The sequence below is a fragment of the Vitis vinifera genome, chromosome 9 (assembly GCF_030704535.1).
Source record: "Vitis vinifera cultivar Pinot Noir 40024 chromosome 9, ASM3070453v1".
NCBI lineage: Eukaryota > Viridiplantae > Streptophyta > Magnoliopsida > Vitales > Vitaceae > Vitis > Vitis vinifera.
Genome location: NC_081813.1, coordinates 1,347,907 through 1,362,804, shown reverse-complemented (window position 1 = coordinate 1,362,804; position 14,898 = coordinate 1,347,907). Strand labels below are relative to the sequence as shown.

At 32.6% G+C, this 14,898-nt stretch overlaps 1 protein-coding gene across 1 annotated transcript; it reads left to right on the top strand.

The window, feature by feature from the left end:
- Positions 1-8,088: 8,088 nt before the first annotated feature.
- LOC100251503 (protein Brevis radix-like 2) lies at positions 8,089-14,490 on the top strand. Its single transcript, XM_002276132.4, has 5 exons — positions 8,089-8,667; positions 9,001-9,377; positions 12,208-12,343; positions 12,772-13,169; positions 14,095-14,490. The coding sequence occupies exons 1-5, from the start codon at positions 8,542-8,544 to the stop codon at positions 14,171-14,173; spliced, it is 1,116 nt and encodes a 371-aa protein (XP_002276168.1). The 5' UTR covers positions 8,089-8,541; the 3' UTR covers positions 14,174-14,490.
- The last annotated feature ends 408 nt before the right edge of the window (positions 14,491-14,898 follow it).

Genomic DNA, 14,898 nt, shown 5'->3' with positions numbered 1-14,898 from the left:
TATCAAACGCATTCTAAAAAACAATCAATCAAAACTCAACCCACCTCGATCTCTAGCTCAACCTTATTTTTTTATGTTCGAGTTTATCGAATTAAACTTGAGTTAATATGATTAGATTTGGGTTGGTTGAGTTTATTAGGCTGTATTATTCAAAATCAATGCATAGTAGGTTTTGAAAAACCCTTTTTCATTTATTTATACCAATATTTAAATAGTAAAACTTGTATTTTTTTAGAAAAGTGAAACCAGTTAAGTTTAGATTGTTTGAACATTGAATCTCAAGTCAAATCAAATCCAAATTGACTTCAACTTAAAAAAAAAAAACTAAATTCAAACTCAACTTAAATATTAAAAATATTTGTCAAAACACGCATAAACATCGGATTGGGTTAGACTAACCCATCTAAGTTAAGATGATTTTTATCACTTTGCACTAAAATTTGTTGATTATCCTTCGAAGTTATCATTCGCGGCATTGAAAAAAGATCGAATGTGTGATTAATATAAACACTTTCCGTGCAATTTCAAATCTTGTTTCTTATACGACACATATATATGATTTTCATGTTAGGTGAGTAGGAACAACACGAATTAATGTCTCCGTCTCCCTCCTACTAATGCCACGATGAAGAATTTATTGCACCATTTCATGATTTGAATGTATATTATTTAATGAGTTATAAATGCGAATATCATAATTTTGCCCTACACAACATTTATTTGTGCCCATGTCTTCAAGACATCAAAAACTTATGGTACATGTAAATGAATATTTTATGGTATTTTTGGCTTATTCCACACCTATTTTAATAATAGTTTTTTAAAAATAAATTTTTAAAGTAGATTTTAAAAACAATTCTTAATTATATTTTAGAACAATATTTTATTTGATAATTTAAATATAGAAAACAGTTTTCAAGTTTCCAAATTTTGTTTTTGTTTTTGTTTTTTTAACTTTGAATTTAAGAATAATTTCTAAAATTCATATTAAGTGATATAGTTTTATTATTATTATTATTATTTAAATTAACATTAGGGACTTGCATTGTAATATTCCACATCGGATATAAAATGAAGTTTTTAACACCGTATAAGTATAAACTTATCATAACCCAATAATGTGTTTTAAAGTCATGATGACTCTTTTGGATTTAAAGTAAACAATATCTATATGACTGGATGTAAGTCATTACAAATAATATCAAAGTCAATTCCCGACCCTTTGACCTTGTTAGGTATGTCTATATGAGGGTGATTGTAATGTCCTATCTCAAATAGAGGAATGCATTTTAAAGTCTTTTTAAAATTTCTCTTATTTTTAGAAAAAATTAAAAATTAAAATTATTAATATATACAACACAATTCAAAATATTTACAATTTTTGCTTTCAAAATTTAATAAAAATAGAAATGCATTCACAGGAAATCTTAGAGAGCTTGTAACATAATGCTAACTGAGTTGCAGGCCCACCAAATACTGGGTCTGATAATAGGCCCATTAAAGGACAATGGTTGCCTAAAGAGTTTAGCCCTTTGGGGCCGGACCACTAATCGAACCCATATTTTTTTTTAGTCATAATGATAAAATTATTTGCCATTATATTATATTTTATTTATTTATTATTATTATTTTATATTTTGATTTGACCAGTGAAAAGCTTATATTCAGTGAGATCCAAGTGATGGACGTCTCACGTCTTTTTGCCCATGACATGTCACCTTGATGACAATCTTAAAGGGGAAGAACAAGTGTAATGAAAATTAGGGCTAATTTGATAACATTTTTTTAAAAATAATAATAATTAGTATTTAGAAACACTTATCAATTATTTTCAATAACAAAATTATGTTCCAAAAATCAAATATGAAAATAGTTTTATTAGCTTATCACACTTACATATAAAATAAAAATTCTTCAATTATTTTTTATATTTTCACCTATTTCTCACAATACTTTACAAAAAAATAAAAAATAAAAGAAATCATCTCTCAATTGAATAGTACCCCATAATTTATATGAAAGCACAATCATTTAAGTTATGTTTGGTTTTCAAAAAATACTACTAAAAATAAATATAATATTGAAAAAAATAAATTTATTATATTTGAGTGTTCTAGAAAAATACCAAACAAAATTAAATATAATCAAAATTAGTTAAAAAAATTATGCATTTTCTAATTATTTTGCCTTCTTATCAAATTATTAAAATAAGTGAAATAAATTTTTTTAAATATATAAAAATAATTATTTTATTTTATTTTTTGTTTTACCTTTTCTCATCATTTTCTTTTCCTTTCATTCTCCCCTCCACATTGAGATTAGTAAACAAACCCTTAAAAAAATACCAACTAAATTAAAAAATATAAAAGAGCCCACTTGTAAACCCCAAACAACATGCGACTTATTAGATCAAAGCATCAAACAACTATTGGTTTACCCAAAAGCAAAAGGCACCCTCATAAAAGTACAATAGGACCTATTGCCCTAGTACCTTTCCATTTGCAATGACTTCCCATGCAAAGCATATATTATACCCCATAAAGCCCTCATTTAAAAATATGCCAAAAAGAAAAAGGAAAAAGAAAAATTTTAAAACTTTAAAAAAGGAAAAAAAAAAATGTTACTTCTAAGCACAAACAACCCACATGACATGCATCCCACTACCCCATTCTTAGTTTACAAGGAGACAAAAAGAGGAAAACAAAGCATATTTTATACCCCTAGAAACCAAGGCAAGTATGCCTATATGCCTATATTATCATACTCATACATACCTTATTATAAAAGGATCACTTTGGCACATTGGAGGGTTGTCACCAAAAAGAAAAGCATTCCCATTATGGAGCTTTTTCCATTCTCTAATGTATGATCATATTCTTCCTCACATTTGTTGCTTAGCTATATAGGTTGTCTTTGTTCATAAGTCGAACTTGAAAGTAAAGAAAAGGGAAAAGATTGATCCGAGTGACTTTTAGGGTTTGTGGTTTGTTGAAAAAGCATTTCAAAGAATTTATTCGATAGAAGTGTTACATCTTCCATAGTGATTCGAGTCATGCGGGTAAACTTTAGGAGGGCCCACTAATAGGTATTGATTTGGGTAGATGCGTGACTTTTTATTTGTAGAAGTTTAGGCAAATTTGGTGGTTAACATGCGAGGTGAGATAAAGTACCTGGTATAATTCTTTTGGATAACTTCAACATCTTTTTTTAATTAAAAATTAAAGTTGAAGTTTGGCAATATTGATATTATAAATTTTATTAAACATTAAATAACTTTTTGTATAAGTAAAAAATGATCTTCTATGATAAGCAACAAATTTTTTTTTCTCCATATAATTTTTTTTTTTTAAGTTATAAGCTATTTGAATAAAATTATATAAACATACATAGGAACTTGTATTGAGGTTAAAAAAAAAAAAAAACTTTTATCTCTTTTAAAAATCGATGAGCCAAAATATCACATTATACATTTGATTGACTTTCACCTTCTCAATTAGGACAAAATATCACATTCTGCATTTGGTCGACAACAAGATATTATATGCTATCAATCCGTAATATTTGATTAATAATAGAATAAGATATGCAATAGAATAACTTATCGATCATTTCTCTTATATCCATTTAATAATTGTATAAAGATAGATGATGGTATTTAGTAACCATGTAGGGACATATGATATCATATGATCATAAATTCAATAATATTATATATATATATATATATCTTATTTCATTATATCCAACCAATTACATATAGTTTTAGGTGGTATTTGTTTTTTGACTTAATATAAAAAGTCAAATATTAACACGTTAATATTAATAAATATGATAAAACTAAACTTATTGATAACAAGTTATTTAATTATGTTAGATGATATCAACATATTACTTTTAACTGAATAAAAATATCAAACGTATCGTATTAAAATTTAATATACAATTAACTAATGTCGTTCTATTAAATTTATTATTTAATATACTAATATTAATTAATCTCGTATGATGCTAACTAAAATCATCAAGTAGTATAAATGATGATAATAATAATAATAATAAATTATCAAATAATATTAAATAAAAAATAATTTTTTTTTGCTAATTACTTCTCATATTCATCCTCATCATTTGGGATGTTAATGTAATATCGGAAAATTAAGGGTATGTTTATATAATTTTTGATGATGAAAATGTAATTTTCCCTTTATTGGTTAATTAATTAAGTAACCTTGACTTAAAAATTAAAATATCATCCAAAATCCATATATAGAAAGTTGGGGGGGGGGGGGGGGGGGACAAGACGAGTGATTGCCGTGTTTGGCCAAATATGGAAAGGGGTCGAAATGTTGGAAGTTGGGACAGATTAGTGAAACCCTGTTGCCAAACACCCAAAAACCTAACAAAAAACTAAAACGAAATAAACTAAAAGCTATAAAAAAAAAAGGTGAAATTACAAAAGAAGACAACGGCCCTCCTTTTTCGGGAGTTCTCGGTTACCAACGCCGCGCCACTTTGCGGGGTCCACTTGTGAAACTCATGCCATTTTCATACTCGCATTTATACTCGCGTCCCCATACTATGTTTTTTTTAACATATTATATTTTCCATTTTTTGGAAAGCAAAAACTATTTCATAAAACGATTATCAAACATATTCTTAATATCTTTTAATTTTAACTTTTACGTCTATCATTAAATCATAATCATAATCACAAATAAATTATTAAAAATGATTAAAAAATCAATTTATTTGTTATTTTTATTTTTAAAAATAAAAATAATATTTTTAATTTTAAAACAATCCTAAATAATTTTTTCCTTTTAAATAGTTCTTATATAATTTGTTATCAAAAATAAATAATTTGCAGTAAAAAAAATTTGAAGTGTTGTAATACTTGTAGTTTGTTTACTATGATAGTTTGTGGTTCTAATAGATGGTATATGATATTGAGATCAAATCCTATCATCAATGATACCCTGAATTTACCTCATGTTGATTGTTTTGGGACGCATCTCGAAATTTTAGTTTCCATAAAAAATCTTAAGAACTTGAGCATGAAAAATTCCTTGATTATCATATATATATATATATAATATTTTAAACTTTTGACAAATCACAAAAAGTAAATTTTTTATTTAATTAGAATTTTAAATTAACTCAATTATACTTATTTTTAATACATAATTCTCAAAAATAAAATTTCATTCTAATAATTATTCACTTCTACTTCTTTTATCATTGAATTACTCAAGGATTAACTAGAAGGTAAGGATTAAAAGTAAATAAATAAATAAATTTAATTAGTAATTATAAGGGTAAAATGGTAAATTAAATGTTTCCAGGGTTTGAGGAGAAAATAACCGGAGATGGGCCTATCCCAATATTTTAATAAACTTAACTCTCGGTTGGGTCATGGCCCACTGGGGGGGGGGGTGGACCAGTCACTGTGAGGTGGGTCCTACTAGATTATGGCGCACCAGCATTTCCAGGCCCTCCATGTGGCTCAATCCAGGAGATGATCTTGGATATCTTGCCTAGACCCTCATGCAACCAAGTGTGGGAGCAATCATATGCACCCCCTAATGTCATTAATTCCAAGTCACGTGACTGGCATGTGCGAAAGAATACACACCTATGAATTCAACCCTCAAAGATATGGAACTATTTGAAAACGTTTTGTCAAAACAACTCTTGAGAATGGTCTTAATAGCTATTTGATGTTTTCAATAACAAAGTTCTATTTAGTAACTTAAAAAATTTTCAATAGATTTTTGGTGGTTTAAAGTATTTTTTATAAATAATTTGTAATTATAATGTTTTATTTTTTATCATTCTCCATATCTATATAATTATTTTTTTAAATAGTTTTTAGGAAAAAAAAAATGGAAGTAATTAAAATATGTTATAAAAAAATAACTTGTTTTCAAACACAAGTTCTTAAAATTTTATTTTTTGTTAAGAGACAAAAAATTGCAAAATGTGTTGAGTTTAGAAAACAATTCCCAAACATACTCTAAAATTTTTACTTACATCTTTATGAAAAATGTAGGGTTCGAGTTATGATAATTGAAGGTACATTTTCGATACTATACTGAAAAAATATACCTTGTACATGTGTGTAAATAATTTCCTTACTTTATGCCTTGTACATAATCTCATTGTCGTGTTCACTTGTTTCATTTATTTGACGCTAATCCCATATGTTGGTATGTTGAATTAGATTACTATTTTAGTTCTATTATCACATTGAATTCAACCTATAATGTGATTCGAGGGTTTTACCAATTATAATGGACTTTAAGGCACTTAATAGTTAAATTAATTAAAAGTACATATGTGTTGAATATGTTACTATGTAAGAAATGACTATGGTACGGGGAAATTATATGTGGACATTCAAACGTTCTATTGAGAGACATTTGAGAGTTGGTTATTCTTTTCATCGAATATTCATCCAAGGTTTTGATATAAAAACCTAATTTCATGCGTGTGAAATGATCATCGTTATTCAACCTTAATACTCTAGCTTTTCGATCTTTTAAGAACTTTCTTATAAATTATTTTAGTGAAAAGGCATGGTGCATCAATTTGCTACCACCAATATGGTGTTGAGACGATCACCTAGGGATATAAGGCGTCATGTTAAGGATGTGAAAAAGGAATGTAGATATTGACTGGTGTAATACTCTTAAGAGTGTATATTCGAATTATTTAAATCCATATATTTTCCTTTTATATTTGGTAGATTGATTTGTGGTAGTTTAAGCTATAGTTCTTTTTACATTTGTAAAAGTTTTTTATATCAAATTATGACGATTATTTTTTTATTATTGCTTATTAGCTGATTTGATGATTTAAATAAACTAGATATAAAACTAAATGATATATATATATTGTTTGGATTAATTATTCATTAATTCAGGCGATATTGTAATTAAGAAAAAACCCATATCATATCTTTATATTTTTTTTTTATCGACCTAAATTTTACTAATCAACGACTTTCAATGATTCCAATCAAAGGTTCGCTGTAATGTCACATCAATGTCATAATTATTTTTCAAAATTTTAATAGAAGTGGGCAATTTTATTGTCATTTCAAAATTCACTTTTTTTTTTTTTTTTTAATTGGGGAACTATTTTTTCTTAATCAAAAAAGTTTTTAAGCATAGAATCACTTTTTCTACTTGTAATTATATAATCTTGATAAAGTCATTTTGACTTCCAAAATATTTTATGATTGAAGAAAAGAAAATGTCGTACATGTCAATTCCAAATCTTCTTTTATATTCCATCCACACCTTAATTTGTAAATTTAAGTGATACGACATAACATCACATTTCTATGATCTTTAATAATTCTTCAAAATCTTAACTTTCCACGTCAAAATATGAATAAGGGTAAAAAGGAAAAAAGTGATTATTATGCTTTACTAATACTAGGTTTGAGAATTATATTTTAAAATATTTTTATTTTAAAAAATAAGAATAATATTAATATTTTTAAAATTATTCAATGCTTAAATAAGTTAAATGGGTTTAAATAAATATACGAAAATAATTTTTTAACTTTTAAATATAGTTTTTATTTTTTTAATTTATTTTGTTTCTCTCACATTTCAAGAACCACAACCATGCCCATATTATTTATGCTTATTTTAATTTTTGAGTTAAAAAAATTTTAAATAAAAAATGATAGGTAGAGAATTATATTTAAAAATAATTATATAAATATGAAAAATGATTAAAGATAAATTATTATATGTAAAAAATATATTTAAAAATTTAAAAATATATTTTATATTTTTTAAATAAATATTTGTTTTATAAAGCATGTAAAATAGTTTTTAAAAATTATTTTTCAAAATTTTCATCAAAGAGTGTGGTAAAAACCAGCCTTTGCAACTAAACTATTTTCAAAAACATTGCTACGAAAACCAAAAAACACCAAGGACCCTTTAGGCCCACAACAACTCCACACCAACCCTTTTAGCCCCACAAACTACACCCAAATGACAGCTTTTCCATTGGGGACAAATAGGGTGGCGCAACCATCTCAAAACCCCAACCCCAACGCCAAAGCCCCTCCCCACACCCCACAAGACAAGCCCCGCGCAGATACCGCTACACCCCATCCCCTACATCCCCCCTACCACAGCCCCTCACCACCCCCCACCACCCCCATTTTATACTCTAAACAGCCAGCCATGAAGTAGTAGTAGTAGTCTCTGTAAGGGGGGAGAATCAAATCAAGGATCAAGGAGAGAGTAAGCAAAGTGCGGGGGGGAGAGAGTGAGTGTTCCACACTCATTCTGCCTGGCACTCACTCACTTCCCACACAAACATATATAATAAATATTCATCACTTGGCATCCCACTTGACTTGATCCCAATACCACCACTAGCCGCATCTGGACTTCGTCTACCCCTTGAGTGCAAATGGGTCAAGAATTTTACTGTTAGAAATTCCATGTGAAGTGATTTCTTTTTGTGGGTTCTTGTGATTATTCAGTTTTGAGGTGGAGAAGTGGAGGGCTGGAGATGTTGACGTGCATAGCTTGTTCCAAGCAGGTGAGTGGTAGATCTCTCCATGAACAGGAGGAGGGAGAGGGAGAGGCTGTTGCAACTCCAAGCACCAAGCACGCCATCAAGGCCCTTACTGCTCAGGTAATGGAGTAGCTCTGTTTGGTTGCTGAGAAAAACGAAGGAAAATAAAAGGAATGAGTTTTTGGATGTTATTTTTTTGGTAAAAGAATTTACTGCACTCAGCCAAATTCCGGGTTTTTTTTTTGGATTAATTCAGTTTAGTTTTTTCTGTTTTTGGACATTTTTTTTTTTTCTTTCTTTGTTTGTTTGTTTGTTTTTTTTTTTTTTTTCTGAATTTTTCATTTTCTCAGCAACCAAACGGAGGTTGAGGTTTCCGTCCCTTTCCCAGTCGTCATTTCTCAGAAGGTTCTAGAATTTTCCGATTCGGAACAGTAACCCATTTCTATGTATCAGATCAAGGACATGGCGTTGAAGGCTTCCGGGGCGTACAGAAACTGCAAGCCTTGTTCTGGGTCATCGGGGCAAAACCAGGACCGGAACTATGCCGATTCCGAGTCCGCGTCGGACTCGGCGAGGTTCCATTGCTCGTACCGTAGAACCGGCAGCTCGAGCTCCACGCCCAGGCTGTTGGGGAAGGAAATGGAGGCGAGATCGAAACGGCTTTCTAGCGGAGAAGGCACGCCGGCCTCGGTCAGCGGCCGGGCGGAGTCGGTTGTGTTTATGGAGGAAGATGAGCCTAAGGAGTGGATTGCCCAAGTGGAGCCTGGTGTCCTCATCACTTTTGTTTCCATGCCTCAGGGTGGAAACGATCTCAAGCGGATTCGATTCAGGTGGTACTTTCCACTTTCTTTGTTTTCAAGCGATTCTGAAAGTTCTGATTTGTTTGAGAGTGATCAAAATGCTTACATTCGAGTGGGTTTTTTGGGTGAATTTGAGTTGGGTCATCCTGAATTGTCGTTTTGCAATTAGATTTCGCTGTTACGGTGATATACTGTTGCCCTGAATTTGCATGTGAGTTCTTACCATTGCATTTATAGCTGCTGTTGGAAATGGCTATTAGCCTCTTACATGGGCCTTCATTAATGGCTTGGTGTACAGTGTACTTGGGGTTCAAGTTCAACATCGTCAAGTTCCCATCAAGAAAAGGGATTGTGACCCGAAACTTTAAGCCTATGTGGTTGGAGAAAATGTACCCGAACCCATCTCGATTGGTAAATTTGAACATTCTTAGCGGGTACTCGCCCCGTAGAATTTCATTGAATTTTGGTAGGTGTTGTGATATGGGGATGATATTAGTGCCCCATCAGATTTTGAGCCCCTTTTTGAGAGATGAGACAGTATTCAGCGTTGAACTCCATTTCAATTTTCTGAAGGCAGTGGTTGTGGACACTGTCAGTATATTAAGCACATCAAAGCAGTAAAGACATTTGGTGGTCTTGTTGGTCAAGTGTGCTTGTCATTAAGTGGGTCCTGTCTGGAATCCCTTGGCAAAGATCCCATCATCTGATAGAAGTGATCATGGAACATCTGGTCAATGGAGAATTTCCCTCACTTTACCACCAGTCAGGTTTTGCCTATGGACCGGCTTTTTTTTATTTGAACCAATTGTATACCTGTGCTGCATGGTCTGGTTGCTTATATAATTTTGGGGACCAAGTCCTTTTTCTTGTTCTTATATGGATCAATGGGTCTGGCTTTATTGTCTGTTGGGTTTTGCTTCATTTGATTTTTCTTGAATGAAGATTTTCATATGACCAGATTTCATGATTCTGGGTATTTTATTTCAGCGGATTTCAAGTTACCATAGGATGGATTATCTGTATTTTTACGTAAGCATTACTAACAAGTAACATCAGTCATTTTACTATTTTCTCATTTGTCCATGAGGAAACTCTGTGGAGTTGCCCATCTATTTAACCAATGGAAGGGATAATTTTGGTTGGTACCAGCTTTCAAAATCCCAGACTGATCTGAATGGGCAAATATATACTATCATCATTATTATGTTTTGTCTTTTTCTGTGCCCAAGTTATGTGACTTTGTCAGTTTGCTATAATAGTCTGCCATTTTTGTCTGTAATTGCTGAGGAAAATAGAGTCGTACTAGGCTTGGTCCCCGGAAAAGTGACAACAAAAAGAGGTGCCTAAATTGGAAATGAACAAGGAGGGGAAAATTTACTGTAGTTCTTGGCTTATAGTTAGTAAAATGCAGCTGGTGATAGACATACAGTGCAGGAGAAAATTATCATATAAGAATTTCAATTTTGAAAAAGTAGAGCTGATAATGACTTCCCCTGCCCCTTGGTTCCCTGGAGGGAAAAAAAATATACTGTAGTTCCTGGCTTATAGAATGCAGCTGGTGATACAGTGCCGGAGAAAATTATCATATGAGAATTCCAATCTTGAAAAAGTAGAGCTGATAATGACTTCCCCTGTTCCTTGATCCCCTGGAGGGAAAAATCTACTGCAGTTCTTGGCTTACAGTTAGTAAAATGCAGCTGGTGATACAGTGCAGGAGAAAATTATCATATAAGAATTCCAATCTTGAAAAAGTAGAGCTGAAAATGACTTTCTTTGCTCCTTGATTCCCTGCATGGTACCTCATTCATTAGCAGCACCCATTATTTTAGTAACATTAACCGCATTCTTTGAGCTAGGATTGGAAATCATTTTGCTCAATTTTGTGTGAGTTATATGGCAATCTTGGTGTCCTCAACGCAAAAAGTAATGAACTCCTTGCATGGTTTGGCCCTAGTCACTTATGTGTTTTATGCAGCCAAACATGTGTGAATATTATCGTGATGATGGTTATATGAAAAGCTATATTTGGGCATTATGTGGGAACATCTGTCCTCAAATAGATCATCAAGCTTGATATTCTGAAGTTTACAATTAAATATTCCTGAAAAAGTAATTTTCAGTTACTAACTCGTGAGTCATGAATACCTGGATACTGCATGTGATTATTAAGTCTATATTTGATATTTAGTCTATTAATTGTTAGTTTATATTTAGGTAAGAAACATGTTGGCCTTAGTTTGTTGGCTATTAATGAATTGCGATTATTGACTACATATTGGATAGCATTTATAACTTGTTTTTATTGATTAGTATCTTGGGCGATAGCCATATAAGTAATCTAGAAGCTTAGTTGTTTGTCCTGAGATTGCAAGGTTGAGGGCCTCCAATCTGTGCACTCCACCCGTTGATGAAGGGGTATTTACTTCACATATTTGCATATACTAGTATCTTGAGCACTAGCCACGTGATTAATTGTAGAAGTTGACCTGTTTATACTGTAACTATAAGGTTCTTCTAGGGGCCAGACAGCTCTCTTATAGTCTATTTGGTTGCTAAGGAAGTTAGGAAAATAAAATTGTGAGCTTTATACTTTGCATTGTCTGGGCATACATAAAACCAAACTAGGTTTACTTAAATTCTTTTATCACAAGTGATGCAGACTATAATTTTATTATAATTTGTTGGAAATCAAGAGAATATATGTATTAAAAATTTTAGTTTCTTGCCTTTCCATCACTTTACAGTGATCAAAATGGAGTTTTGGAGGAATTTGGTGACTTACTTATCTGTCATGCATTCTTGTAGTGACTGTTTAATAGATGGTTATGAGTCCTGATCACCTTTTAATTTGTTTGGTCAGTCGTGAGATCTTTAACAAATGGCAAGCCCAAAGGTGGTGGGCAGAGAACTATGACAAAGTCATGGAATTATACAATGTTCAGAGGTTCAACCGCCAAGCTGTCCCCCTTCCAACACCGCCAAGATCTGAAGATGAGGTGAGCTTCTTCCCTATCCACAGTGAAAAAAGTGTACTATTGACGGCATAACACGGGTAGTAATCAGATATTTAACAGCCCCAGTGATGTGTTTCTTCCATTGTGTTGAGGAGACCAATAAAATTGTCATTTGACTCAATTTGGCGCATGGGATAGACTTGTGGCTTGGATTGCTCTTGTAATTGAATTCCCTCCTTCCTGTTTCACATAGAAATCAAAACAAGCCATTTGGCATCAAAATGAGTTTTATTCGTACTGCATCTAAAGGATCAGCCAAGGAGTTAATGAATATTTGTTTTCAATTTACTATCAGTTTATGTCAAGTCTATTTCACGGATTGATTTGTGCTTTCAAATTTTATGCAAAACTTAATCATTTAGTGGGTGATTATGCTTCAATGACTAAACAAACTTTCCTTCCTCCTTCAGAGCTCGAGGATGGAATCTATACAGAACAGCCCTGTGACACCGCCACTGAGCAAAGAACGCTTACCCCGCAACTTCCACCACCGCCCAACAGGAATGGGTTACTCTTCATCCGATTCACTTGACCACCACCCTTTACAATCCCGACATTACTATGACTCGGCTGGCCTTGCTTCAACACCAAAACTCTCCAGCATCAGCGGGGCAAAGACCGAGACATCATCAATAGATGCTTCGGTAAGGACTAGTTCATCGAGAGAGGCAGACCGCTCAGGAGAGCTCTCCATAAGCAACGCCAGTGATATGGAGACTGAATGGGTTGAGCAGGACGAGCCAGGAGTCTACATCACCATCAGAGCATTGCCAGATGGCACTCGGGAGCTCAGACGTGTCCGATTCAGGTAAGTCAGTTTCTGAGATGTGGACAATCAATGGAACTTATTTGGCCGTGAAGTAATCTTGCAATACCTTACTGGTAGACTTTATTGGCAATTCATAATCCTCTAATGGAGTAATAAAACTCGAACAACACCTCAACTAGGCTATTGGCCATGACACAGTTTTGTTACAAGCTCTATAGACTTGCTAACCCTCATTATGGACTGTGGAAAGGACCATACTAATAATTTATAGGATGCATTGGAAGGAAATTTGCTTTTGCCATTGGAGTAGGAATGAGATGATACCATATTATCTTTGGATAAAAATAGTTTTGAAACAATTCTGCCCTAGCTTTCATTTCATCTAGGTTTATTTTTTGGTTTCAAAATCTCAAGAGCTGACCAATTTCCTTGAGAAAGCTCAATTTTGAGCTGCCTTCCAATGCAAGGAAAGTATAACTTCATGCCTTCCTGACCCTACCAGACTTACACTCAGCTGGAACCTAACTTTACATGGAGGATGTCAATGTTCCTCGAGTTGTACTGCATTTTCCTTTTGGGTAGATATTTTTCCTTGGTTGATGCCACACTAACAACAAAAAACAACTGACTGGCTAGAAATGAGGATTGATGGGAGCCACACTAATCCAAAAAACAGTTTCCATGGTTTCAGACTTAGTTCTCGTGAATTCCCCAAAAACCCAACGCCTTTGCAGGTCTGCGTTTGACCTGTGAAGCTGAAGCCTGAAGCTGGTCCCCCCTGACATTCCCCCTTGAAATGAGGCCTTTGTTTGTGTTCTTCAGTATGACCCAGACCTCTCACTGCCTGCAATCAAAATTTTTAAACCATGCTTAGTTATTTAGTTCAAGCTTCATGTACTAATCAGAATCTGGGTCAGATTGACTTGAATATAAATGTCCTTAATTCGATCTCTTTTTGATGCAGCCGAGAAAGGTTTGGGGAAATGCACGCGAGGCTGTGGTGGGAAGAGAACCGAGCCAGGATACAAGAACAATACTTGTGATTTAGCAGAGCTACTACAGGAAGAAGAAGATGATGGCACCTGGAAATTGTATCTCCTCCTCCTCCCTCTCCTCTTATCATACTGTGTTGTTATGTATTTCTATGTGCCAGGGTACAAACAGCAGCATTGATAGAAGTTGTCATATACCCACAGTGTCATTGGGACTCAACATGTGAATTCTGGGCTTTGTTCCTTTATTGTTCTTAGGTGGACTTTGTTCATTACTGCTGGGTGCTTTAGGGTTTGGTGATTGGTTGCAGAAGTTGAATATGATGGTAAAATGTTAATCATAGTAATAAAATATAATTTACAGTAAATTCTAGTTTTTATCTCTTTTCATGATATTCCACATCGAACAGAGAAGGAAAAAAGGTTAAATTTTTTCTTTTGATACGAGACTTCTTATATTTTGTGTAATGATTTTTATTTTTTATTTTTAAATTAGAAAATGTATTGGAATGCCACCTTCATACTTCTAAAGCTAAATTTGTACAAGTTTTTACTTTTTATTTAATATTTATTATATTTTATTGATTTGTTCATTTCCTTTTGCCTTGCTTTTTGTGGGTATGAGGGGTTTTTCCATAAAAAGTACATTCTTTTTGGAATTTAATTGAGGATAATGTCTTCTACTTTTGGGTTAGAATGAGGCATGTGTAAAAGATTCATGAAGCTTTTGCCTTTAAGAAACCTTTTCTTTAGCTTAATGGTATCTTCTTCCTTTG

Coding starts and splice junctions, on each gene's coding strand:
- LOC100251503 (XM_002276132.4), top strand. CDS start 8,542: ATGTTGACGTGCATAGCTTGTTCCAAGCAGGTGAGTGGTAGATCTCTC. Junction 8,668..9,000: donor TCAAGGCCCTTACTGCTCAG/GTAATGGAGTAG, acceptor TCTATGTATCAG/ATCAAGGACATGGCGTTGAA. Junction 13,170..14,094: donor CTCAGACGTGTCCGATTCAG/GTAAGTCAGTTT, acceptor TTTTTGATGCAG/CCGAGAAAGGTTTGGGGAAA.